The following is a 12,662-nucleotide window of genomic DNA, read 5'->3' on the forward strand; positions in this document are numbered from 1 at the left end:
AGTCCTTCCACAGACACTGAAAGCAGGAATTTGAAAACACAACTTTCTCACTACAGAAGATGAGGGGAGGGATACATCCAAACTCAAATAGCAGACTATAAGGCAATGATGACTAATTTTACTAGCCTGTCCTACGGTGTTCTGAAAAGAAAAAGAAAAAATACAAACAACTCAAGTATATATTTTGCAGTTCCTTCCTAATCATATACTTTGTTTTCCATAGCAGATCTAAGTCTGCTGGCAACAATACTCATACAATTTGCTCTTATACATTTAATCATTCCATCTGGTAATGTATAGGATTTTAAAGCAATTTATACCTTAGTGTATGCACAAAATAATTTTTTTTGTCTTTTCCTTCTGTACTTTCTATCATAGTGCACTCCCCAAACCTTCACATTTCTTCATCTCTGTTGTCTTCTCCCACCATGTTTCCCTCAACTCCTCCAAAAGCATCAACTTCTATCTAAAGATATTTTGAATCCCTCACAGAATATGCAACTCCACTGGAGAGAAATGGTGCTAAGGGATGGGTACCCTAGAGTCTAATAATAGAAAATTCTAGAAGCTGCTTGGCCTCATGGGCACCCCTTTCCCCTTCCATTAAATCATGTTATTACCTTGGGTTCTTTTTCAGTGTATTTACAAGAAATTCATGTAGGTCTATTCCAGTGGAGTCCGTATACTCTTGGCTGGAGTCTAGAACCATGGTAACAAAAGAAATAGAAAATAAATGAAACTGTCTTGCACATTTGATGCCAAACAGAAGCCTACAGTCTGATCAGGAGATAGGATAATAATAGAAAAGTAGGGGTTGTAGCATTAAAAACTAGGGTAATCTTGATCGGCTGCCAACCTCACCAAATTCTCCATGACCATGACTGAATGAGGCATCTGGGTCACAGTGCTGCATCAGTACTACACTGAAAAGCCACCTTTATAACCATTATTTATGGAATGCGTTGCCCAAAGTAGGTTTTATTTTGTTGTTGTGAAGTAGCCTTATAAGTCGATTCTGACACATAGCAACCTTGTATAGAGTTTCCAAGGCTTTTAAATCTTTGCGGAAGCAGAAAGCCTCATCTTGGTCCTGCAGAGTGGCTGGTGGACTCGAACCTTGGACCTCGCAATTTGCAGTAAAAGTAAATAAATTCTAAGGCTGCTTTTCTAGAATCTCACTAAACATGCTCAAATGTTGATTATTTATGGATGACTCACTTCAAATTTTAATCCCAAGTCTGCTTTTTTGTTGGCAGCTATTACTTTTATGGACTATGTCTTCTCCCTTTGAGTCCAAGAGTTTAAAGAAAGTCTAATAGAGACAAATGTGCAGAATTAAAATAAAAATTTTAAAACCACTCCAAGAGTCCCCAAACCAAAATGTACATGGTATCTGAAGGATCAGCCATATCACTGTTTATGCCAGAAGCACAAATCAAATCAGTATTGATTAAAATGTACCTTATGAGTAGACCAATGCAAATGGGATGGCTCTTAGAAACACGTGAGCCCCTAAGGCAGAAAGTAACCAAGTCAGGCACCTCCCAATACAACCAAGTAGTCAGCCCTCAGGCCAGTAAAGTCAGTGGGTGCCAGGTTCAAGGACAAATGGGGGTTAGGGGGCAGGCCTCACCTCTGGACAGCATCTTCCTTGGGATCTTTTCTTTATTTTTGTCCTTGTCTTCCTTTTCAGAGACATCTTTTGTAGACTTTTCCTCTTCCTTGTCAGAGGGGCAACTGATATGCAATTGAATTATATCCTTAGAGAAGAGGAAAGGGGATTTAAGCAAAGGGAGGAGACTATTTTAATTGTCCTGCAGTTACCTTGGAATCTCAAAGGCAAATCTTAGGATGGCAGCTTTGTCTTATAGAAGAGTGCTATGTTGTTAATTAAATTTCTTTAGCTTTTAGCCTATCAAAAGGTAAAGGTTAAGCCTTTTTTGCTAGCAATCACAGCCTACCATATGGAGAACTCATGTTAACACTGGCTTTGACTAACATAATGGAATGAAAATGGTTCTAACCACTGAAAATGAAGGGGAAATAAGAGCAAGATCTGAAACCTGCATCATCTGGGGTGGTTGAGTGTGAAGATTTTCATGATCTTATTCAAGTCTTGCTTTACAACAAAAGCTTCTGTTTTGAAGTTACTTCTGCCGTGAACCTGGATAATGATAGGTGCCTAACTCAAAAACTGCCATTAATTCCTATAAAGGACTTACCTGGCTTTCTAGTGGCCCTTCAACAAACGGGGCAGAGGACTCCTCACATACTGCCAGGCTGCGTACCAACTTCAGCTTGGAGTTAGACTGGGAAAAATCAAATACATACAAATATTCTCTTGCTGGGTACTTTCGGCTAAATGAATATATATTTGGCTCTGTTGCTGTTTCCAATAAACAGCATTCCACGCACCCCCCACCCCCCCAAAAATAAAACAAAACAAAACAGGTCGTGCTTATAATATAACCTCCGGATTCACTGTTTTTAACAATTATTATCGTGCTTGCAACAGTTGTTGTTGTTAAATGCAACATTAGAGATGTAAAAACATAATGGCTATTTTGGAGAGGATGGCAGAAAAATTGCCTCACTTGAACCTCTCTTTCTAGCCCAGTGCTCTAATTTCAGACTCAGACGTTTACTGGAAACACACAGGAGGTATGACACTGTAGGAAAGACAGATTAGACAGCCAAAAGGCCTAGCTTCAACTGCTACTTTTATACTTAGGAGCCAGAAGACACTGAGAAAACCACTTGACCTCACTGAGCCTCTGCTCTTTCCTTAATAAAGCTGGGATAAAACTATCTAAAGGGTTGGCGCCAGACTCAGATGATACAAAGTATGTTCACATACTATCACTGAGTTGATTTCTACTTAAAGCGACCCTGGAGGGCAGAGTAGAAGTTTCTGAGATTAAACATCTTTATAGGAGCAGTCTCATTTTTCTCCAATGAAACAGCTGGTAGATTTGAACAGCTGACCTTGCAGCTAGCAGCTCGGTGTTTAGCCCACAGTGCCACTAGGCTCCTCCCTTGGCACACAGTAGACAATAAATGTTAAATGACTCTAAGCCTAAGGTGGCCAAGGGTATGAAAAGGATGTCTACAAAAAGAATGAAAAGAAAGACATAATACTGCTGATTCAATGCTACAAAATGCAAACCCAGCTGGTTGGAGAATTAAAAAAAAAAAAAAGATCTGAAATCAACTGTTCAAACCATTGCTCTAATAAGGATCCAATGCCAAAAATTATAGAGTGACTAGAAAGATATTACTATTTATGGAGAGTTCTTATAAAAAAACAAAACAAAACAAGCTTTATTGCTACTACAAAAGCACTGGCAAATCTGAAGACCTGACTTCAAACCTAGTTTGATCACTTAATACTCAATGTCCTTTGTCAAAGCAGTCACTCTAGAAGCCTACATTTCCTCATCTGTAAAATGAAAATAATAACTATCTTAATTATCTAAAAAAGTTTGTGAGGAACCCTTTGATTTGAACTTCAGTGTTATAGCCATCACTGTGGATTAGGTCATGTAGGCAGGACAAAGCCCAATGAACATACTTCTTGGTTTCCCTTCAGCCACATACTGGTTCGGTCACTCCAAATTTTGCCATTATTTCTCTGGTCGAAGGGGTACCTCTTAGTTATTACTTCCAGTGACAATTCTTCCCAGTGCAAACAAAGCTTGATATTTTAATCTTCCCTAGATAATTAAAAAGCTATCACACACTAACACATATAGTCTTCCATGATAGCTCTGCTTAAAATAGCTTGTGCTATATTAATTTTATCATATAATGCTTAAAAACAAAGCCTTCGTCTGTGCCTTAACCTACATAGTGAAAACATCTCCTAGAGAAGCCAGGATGATCACAGAAACTGGCATTTCAGCAGAACCAGTACTGATTCATCATTCAGGTGCAGTTGGGAGGCTCCAGTTGGGTATCTTTTCATACATCAGAAACAGACTGTGCCTGAACTCGAGATACTAGAGGAAATAAAACCAGACCAATAGGAAATGTGTGTGTGTCCATGTGCATTCATGCATATGATAAAGTTACAAAACGCAGACAAGAGCACTCTACCTATATATGATCTCAATAAACTAGATATTGGTAATGAGTCCATTTGTGAAAATTATTACTGATGACACTAGTAAAGAAGCTGTAGCAGAAGGGAGCTCACCTTGGCTCGTTTCCTGGCATGACCATGGTTGGATGTCCGCCTCTGTGAGAAAGGAATTAGAAAATATTTGGGGGGAAATTAAAACTTAATTTAAAATTAATACATATTTACACCCCACTTCCCCCCCCCAAAAAAAAATATCACAAGCAGTAAAAACCATTATAACCATAGCCACATCACAACTATTATGAGCACCACTGATAGGACGGTCCCTCTAGACGACAACTCCAGCAACTGCAACACAGAAGGGATTACAGACCACTTAAAGTCAAACCAGCACTCACAAATAGGAGGGGCTCATTTCAGAGTGATAAAAGCTACTTCTAAGGAGCTCCACTGGCATTGTAGGATAAGAACCAAACTGCTAACTGAAAGGTTGACAGTTCAAAACCACCAGCTGCAACAAAAAATGAGGCAGTCCTCTCCTGATCAGGATGATTCTGAAAAGTACTGTAGCATGAGAGAGGATTTTCTCTCCAGACTTGCACACAGGAGCATATCTAGCCCACAACAGATGGTGAAACATGACCCTCAGCCATATATATATATATATATATATATATAATACCTTTATAGGACAACATAGACTTCTGGCCCTTTGACTGCAGAAAAAGATGAAAACTCTTGTTCCCAATGGTCTCCCCTCCCAAATTATGAGAATTCTCCCAGTTTTAAGCCCCTGGTGGTAGTTCTTATAGCTCTGGGTCAGGAATGGAATGTAAGATGGAAAAGGGTAAGAAAGAAGATAGAAACAAGATACCCAAAACAAAGGGGAGTGAGAATGGAAAAGGAGCAGAATAGAAGCTGAGAAGATGAAGAATGAGGACCTGAGGTGGGATAAGGAGATTTCTTAATTGATATGATTTCTGAATAGCTGAGAAGCCAAACTGGGGACTTTTGGAAGAGGTAATGGGCTATATGGGACAAGGCAATTAGCAGTTACAAGATGTTTGGGTTAGACAGAGACAGAGCACCAGCATGGTAGTGGGTAGGCGGGGATTTCCTTTGCCTTTGTTTTCGTTACTAGCTATACCAAGCAGCACTGGCAGAAGGACAGTAGATGGAAACAGTAAGAAACAGTGGATTTAATCAGTGACAAGATCTGTTGTAGCAAGAGGAAGAGTTGTGGTTCAGTAGTCTGAAGCATTTTAAAAAATAGATAGTACATATATACATGACACAAACATTTAAGAGGTATAAGGGGGGAAGATATATAATAATAAATACTCCCTTAACATCTGTGTCCTACCCCAGCTTTAGACAGAGACAGAGCATCAGCAAGGTAGTGGGTAGAGCTAGAGATCTTTTATACAAAGATAAGCTCATGAGCACTTGCATGCACATAGCTGTTTTTTTTAAACAAAAGTATACTATACACAATGCTCTAAGCCTTGCTTTATAACGTCTTTTTTCCCCAAGAATATCATTCTATAGAAGATCTACCCTGTTTTTCTTAATAGTTGTATGGTGTTCCATCGTGTGGTTATATTATACTTATTTTATCAGTTCCTAAAATTATATCATTTAGGATGTTTATGTTCTTTTACTACTTTAAATAACACTTCAATGACCAAATTTCTGAATATACCTACAAACATAGTAAATCTGTATGATAAAGTCCTAGAAGAGCATTTTTTTTAGTTTTATAAAGTATCATTAAATTGTCCTTTAAAGAGGTTATACCAATTATACCCCATAATAAGCATGAATCTTCTTATTTCCCAGAACGGACAGATTTCATTTCAAACACATACTGAAAGCCTAACATGTGCCAGGCACTAGCTACTGGGGGATACCAAGAAAAAAGACACAAACCTTGACAAAAAGAAACGCATAATTCTCTTGGAGAAGACAATTAAAACACTATATTAAATGTACTCCAGAGGTATGCATAGAGTACTACAAGAGCACACAGTAGAAGCATCTAACTCAGACCTGTTGTTGTTAAGTGCTGTTGAGTTGGTTCTGACTCATAGCGACCCTGTAAAGGTTTCTGAGGAGGGGCTGGTGAGACTGAACCGCCGACTTTGCAGTTCAAACAAGCTTGTACTCCAGTCCTTATCCTACAGCGCCACACCAGGACTCCAACTCAGATCAAGTAATACATAAACTCACAGGTTCATAAATATTGAAATAGTGAGTGCCTGATATGTACAAAGTACTATGTTTGGTCTCACGGTCACAATAGGAAGCTGACACTGACCTACACCTGGCTCTCCAAGAACTTTACAACTCTGTGAAGGAGGAATACTAAATGGAGAATTATACGAGTAAAGACCTGAAGTGGGTAATAAGTAAGGTTGCCAAGGAAAGTTTCCTGTACAAAGGAGCCCTGGTGACACTGTAGGACAGGTACTGAACTGCCAACCACAAACTCGGTGGTTCTAACCTACCAGCTGCTCCATAGAAGAAAGATGAAGTTTTCAGAGCCCATAAAGAATGACAGCCTCAGAAAACCTACACAGGGTTGTTATGAGTGGGAATGGACTCAATGAGTTTGGTGGTTTGGGTTAGATACTGAGGGTGGGTGGCGAGTTAGGGGTTAGAGGCGGTCAGGGCAAGAATAGCAAGGAGAATATTCTAGGTAGAGACAGCATGTACAAAAGATTGCTTCCCTGAAAACATTTTAGCTCTCCTTTATAATAAAGATCAAAGAATCAGAAAAGGCTGAATAGGATGTCATAGACGGATGGCTGGCAGGCAAGAGAACAGGTCACAATATGCTATGCTGAGAAAGCTAGGATTTAGCTTAAGGTAATGAGTCTGAAGAAGAGAATTAACACTATCAGATCTTTATTTCACAGCCATTTTCTAAGCCTTGACATGGTGCTATAGGATAAGCACTAAACCAGTAACCACAGCTCGGTAATTCAAATCCAGCAGCTACTCTAGGAAACCCTACAATCAGAAAAGACTTGACAGCAGAGAACAAACAAAAGAATTCAACAAGTGGGGGCTTGCTCATTCTAAACAGAACCTCAGAAGCTGTCTTTTATAGCATTTTTCCTTGGAAAAGATGTTCTGCATTCCAGTTGGTGATCCAAGAATGTATCTCACACAGTCCAAGTAATGAAAGTTCTCTTACCCAAACTTTTCAGCACCTATTTATTATATATAACAGGACTGCATTGATAGCACTGGTTAATTTCTTGGGGGAGATGTCGGGGTGAGGTGGGGTGGGGTGGGGTGGGAAGGGTAAGAAAAAGCAGAGAATTTATAAAGCCCTTCAAGGAACACATGCTCTGTAGAGGGCACTGAGCTCCCTCAGGCACTGTTACATAGGATGGAGGGTGGCAGATAAGATCAGACTTTGTAGAGGGCTCAGGAGCTCCAGTAGATGGCAGCAGGCAGCTCGCAAAAGGAGTCTAGTCAGAAGGGGAGTCAACCTTCCCTCCAGCAAGCTGTTTGTAAAGGGGGCTTCAAAAAGTTTGTGGAAAAATGGAATTAAAAGATAATGCAATTTTCCCACAAATATTTTAAAGCCTCCCTGAGGAAAGCATTTTTAAATCAGTGAGTATCCATAGGCAGTATAAAACCTACAGATGTCCTTTTTTTCTCCTGCCTGTCTTCAAGAAGTATACATAAGAGTTCAAAACACCACTTATGTAGTCTCTTGCAAATAGAATAACTTGGACACAAAAACATATCTAATTATCCCTCATGTACTATGACAACACATAATTAAAATGCAACATTTATTTGTCCTGAGGATTTAAAATTCATTATCAGTATCAGTAGAGCCTAGAAGTATAGTTGAAAAAGTGACACTCTTGTCTCCAAAACTTTGGAAGGATGAATAGGGAATGGTAACAGATATGCATTAAAAAAAGCTAGAAAACTGTATGAGGGACAACAGTAGTAAAATAGGCAGCTAGTAACAAAATATTTCAGAGATCTGATTTTAATTTCTCCTTTTATACTTGGTTCAGTGTTTTAATCTTTAAAGACGACAAGATCTAGGTGAACTGGCATATCTAGAGAAATTATGTTTCCAGTTTCTAAAACCTTCACAATGTTGTCACTCCTGCTTTTTAAACTACTTACTAGTTACAGGAAAATCTCCTGAGATTATAATAAAGGCCAGTTTAAGCCCTTGGCACAAAGGAAACAATGATATTTAACTTGGGTAGTGCTGTGGGCTAATGCAGCAGACTGCAAAATCGTTTGAACTGCAAGTTAGGTGGTTCAAGCTCACCAGCTGCTCTTTGGAAACCCCATACAGGGTTGCTATGGGTTGGAACTGACTCAACGGCACTTAACAACAACAACAGAGGAAACCAGGAATGACCATGAGGTTCGAACAGATAGGCCTAGAAAAAGGCTCAGATACCAGGCTGGCTGGGTACCAAAGGGAAACTTTGGAAGAAGCTTGGCCAACTACCAACTGCCACCATTTCTGTAACGCAATAGGGATTTGGATGGAAAATAACATGACAACCAAAGAATAAGATAACTCTCACTCACACTTACTAAGTAACAAGTTTAGAAACTATTTCTGACCCAGAAAATGCTGACTAATTGAACAAAAGCATGACATGAATTTAAACCTGTGTGTAAAGCCAGGCAGCTCTGGTTTTTAGAGTTTAATGCATGAGCCACTTTATGACTTGGTAAATATGTTTATTTACATTTTTTTGTGTTATACCAAAGTTCAGTAAATAAACGTACCAACAGGCCTAGGTAGATTAGGGATTTCACGCATTCCTCTTTAGTTTTCTTTGTGGACTCCTCCAACAAAAACAAGGTAAAGTTGTTTCTTTTAAAGCTGAAGTTGGAGTTCTTACAACAGGGATTGAAGACTGTTCATGTAAGTGACTGACTTCTTATAGATTTCCAATGCCACACTAAAATGACATTTTTACTTAAGTGTAAAAAATGTCCACCACTCTGTCAGTTTGCTGTACTGTTGTGGCTTGTCTGTTACTGTGATTCTGGAAGCTACACAATTTGTTGTTGTGTTGTGACGTACTGTTGAGTCGGTTCCAACCCATAGCGACCCCGTATAGGGTTTCCAAGGAGCAGCTGGTGAGCTTGAACTGCTGACCTTGCAGTTCAAATGGCTTTGCAGTCTGGCGCATTAACCCACAGTGCCATAGCTACACAATGGGTACTTTAAATATCAGCAGGGTCCCCCACGGTGGACAGGTTTCAGCAGAGCTTCCAGACAAAGACAGACTAGGAAGAAAGAGACACAGACTACTCCCGAATATTTAGTCACGGAAAATCTTATAAATAGCAGTGGAACACTGTTAGTAACAGAATATTGAATACTGAAACATGATGAAGAGCATCAAAACATTGTCACATATAGTGGGGGGAAGATTGAGTCCCTCAGGTTGGAAGGCACTCAAAATATGAGTGAGGAAGAACTGCCTGCTCAAAGTAGAGTTGACTGTGATTATGTGGATGGAGTTAAGTCTCGAGACCTTCATTTGCTTATGCGGCACAACTCAAAATAAACAGAAACAGCTGTAAACATCAATGAATAATCAGACCAAGCAATGTACAAAGTATGAGTCTAGGAAAACTGGAAATTGTCAAAAATGAAAAATGCATAAACATTGATACCTAGACATCAGTGAGCTGAAATGGACTGGTTTTGACCATTCTGAATCTGACAATCACATGATTTACTATGCCAGGAATGACAAATTGAAGAGGAATGGCGTTGCATCCGTCATCAAAATGAACTTATCAAAATCTAGCTTGAAGTACAATGCTGATAATTTAATACCACTATTATTCAAATTTACACACCAACCACTAAAGCCAGTGATGATGAAACAAGAATTCTACCAAGTTCTTCAGTCTGAAATTGATCAAATATGCAATCAAGATGTAGTGATAGTTACCAGTGATTGGGATGCAAAGGTTGAAAACAAAGAGGAAGGAACAGTAGTTGGAATATATGGCCTTAGTGATAGAAACCACGTTGTATATCGCATGACAGAATTTTGCAAGACAAATGACTTCTTCATTGAAAATATACATGGATTTCACCAGATGGAATACACAGAAATCAAACTGACTGTATCTGTGAAAAGATACAGTGGAAAAGCTCCAAAACAAGGCCAGGGGCAGACTGTGAAACAGACCATCAACTGTTCATATGAAAATTCAGGCGAAAGCTGAAGAACATTAAAACAAGTCCACAAGAACCAAAATATGACCTTGAAAATATCCCACCTAAATTTAGAGATCATCTCAAGTACAGATTTGATGACTCAGACACTAAAGACCAAAAACTGAAAGAATTGTAGGATGACATAAAAGTAACATCATACAGGAAGAAAACAGTCATTAAGAAGACAAGTAAGAAGGAAAAGACCAAACTGGATGTCAGAAGACACTCTGAAACTTGCTCTCCTACGTAGAAATGGAAGAAATGAGGAGGTACAAGAGCTGAATAGAAAGTTTCAAAGGGCAGCTGGAGAATACAGAGTCAAATATTATAGGAAAACATGCAGAGAACTGGAATTATAAAACCAAAAGGGAAGAACATGTTCAGCATTTCTCAAGCTGAGGGAACTGAAGAACAAATTCAAGCCTTGACTTGAAATATTGAAGAATTCTATGGGCAAAATATTGAATGATGCAGAAAACATTAAAAAAAAAAAAGATGGAGGGAATACACAGAATCACTGTACAAAAAATAAATTATCTATGTTCAATCATTTAAAGAGGTAGAATATGATCAAAAGCCAATGATTCTGAAGGAATAAGTCCAAGGTGCATTGACAGCATTAGCAAAGAACAAGGCACCAGGAATTGATGGAATACAAATTGAAATCTTTCAAAAAAAATGATGCACCACTGGAGGTACTCACTCATCTATGCCAAGAAATTTGGAAGACAATTACCTAGCCAATTGACTGGAGAAGATTCATATCTGTGCCCATTCCAAAGAGAGGTGACTCAATGGAATGCAGATATCATCTGACAATCATTATTATCACATGCACATAAAATTTTGCTAAAGACAATAATACAAAAGCAGCTGCAACCATACACCGACAGAGAACTTCCAGGGCTCAAGCTGGATCCGGAAGAGAATGTGGAATAAGGAATATCATTACTGATTATCAGATGGATCTTGGTTAAAAGCAGAGAATGTTAGAAAGATGTTTACAATAAAGTGTTTTATTTACTAAGCAAAGAGTTGATTGTGTGGATAATAAGTTGTGGACAACATTGTGAAGAATGAGTATTCCGGAATACTTAACTGTGCTCACGAGGAAGCTGTACATAGACCAAGAGGCAGTTGTTTGAACAGAACAAGGGAATACTGAATGGTTTAAAATTAGGAAAGGCGTGCACCAGGGTTGTATTCCTACATTATACTTACTCAATCTGTATGTTGAACAAATAAATTGAGAAGCTAGATTATATGTAAAAAAAAATGTAGCATCAGGATTGAAGGAAGACTCATTAACAATCTACGATATGCAGATGATACAACTTTGCTTGCTGAAAGCAAAGAGGACTTAAAATACTTACTGAGGAAGATCAAAGACCACAGCCTTCAGTCTGGATTGCACCTTAATGCAAGAAAACCAAAATCCTCACTGCTGGACCAATAAACAGCATCCATATAAATAGAGAAAGATTGAAGTTGTCAAAGACTGAATTTTGCTCAGATCAACCATCAACACTCATGGAAGTCCTCAAAACAATGTATTGCAGTAGGCAAATCTGCTGCACAAGACCTCTTTAAAGTGTTCAAGGGCAAAGATGTCAGTTTGAGGGCTAAAGTGTGCCTGACCCAAGCCATGGTATTTTCAATAACCTCAGATGCATGTGAAAGTTGCTCATTGAATAAGGAAGACAGTAGAAGAATTGATGCACTTCAGTTATTGTGTTGGGGAGAATATTAAAAAAGACGATAATCCCCAATGAGATTGATTGGCACACTGGTAGCAGCAATGGGCTCAAACGCAGACCACTGTGAGGATGGCCTAGGACCAGGCAGTTTCATTCTGTTGTGCATAGGCTGGCTATGAGTCGGTACCATCTCAATGGCACCTAACAATAACATAAGAAATGTGGGCATATGATGTGTTCCTAATCCTTACCTGTGTTTCCTGGCGTAAATTAGTATCTTCACCTTCTTTCTCAATTTCTTCCTTACTCGGAGCCTTAGATATAAACTTGTTTTTGCTTACAGATTCTTCCACCAGTTTTTTTTCTGATTCTTTCATTATTTCCAGGGTCTCTTGAGTAGTGTTACTGTTAGACATCTTCAATAGAACACAATAGCCTCTATGGACTCCTAAAGAAAAATTAAATGTATTAAACAAGAGGCATATGCCCATACATAAACTCTACATGTACAGATTTGTATTTCACATATATATAATTTCATCAGCAGCCTCCTTATATTTCAGAAAAGAGTCCTTTGATAAATGTGGCACCTGGATTTCTTTTCTTAAAAGCTATATTGATGTGGAATTAACAAATTATGTATCAT

General features: G+C 38.7%; 1 protein-coding gene across 1 annotated transcript in view; it reads right to left on the reverse strand.

Moving 5' to 3' along the window:
* The window catches only part of R3HDM2 (R3H domain containing 2), a 53,869-nt gene extending 41,437 nt beyond the window's left edge, over positions 1-12,432 (reverse strand). Inside the window, exons 1-5 of the mRNA XM_006859468.1 lie at positions 12,268-12,432; positions 4,196-4,237; positions 2,223-2,309; positions 1,634-1,760; positions 621-699 (exon numbers count right to left, since the gene is read on the reverse strand). Coding sequence (XP_006859530.1) covers positions 621-699; positions 1,634-1,760; positions 2,223-2,309; positions 4,196-4,237; positions 12,268-12,432 — 500 coding nt within the window. The remainder of the gene's footprint in view (positions 1-620; positions 700-1,633; positions 1,761-2,222; positions 2,310-4,195; positions 4,238-12,267) is intronic.
* Positions 12,433-12,662: the final 230 nt, after the last annotated feature.

Source organism: Chrysochloris asiatica, unplaced genomic scaffold (assembly GCF_000296735.1).
Source record: "Chrysochloris asiatica unplaced genomic scaffold, ChrAsi1.0 scaffold00033, whole genome shotgun sequence".
Lineage (NCBI taxonomy): Eukaryota > Metazoa > Chordata > Mammalia > Afrosoricida > Chrysochloridae > Chrysochloris > Chrysochloris asiatica.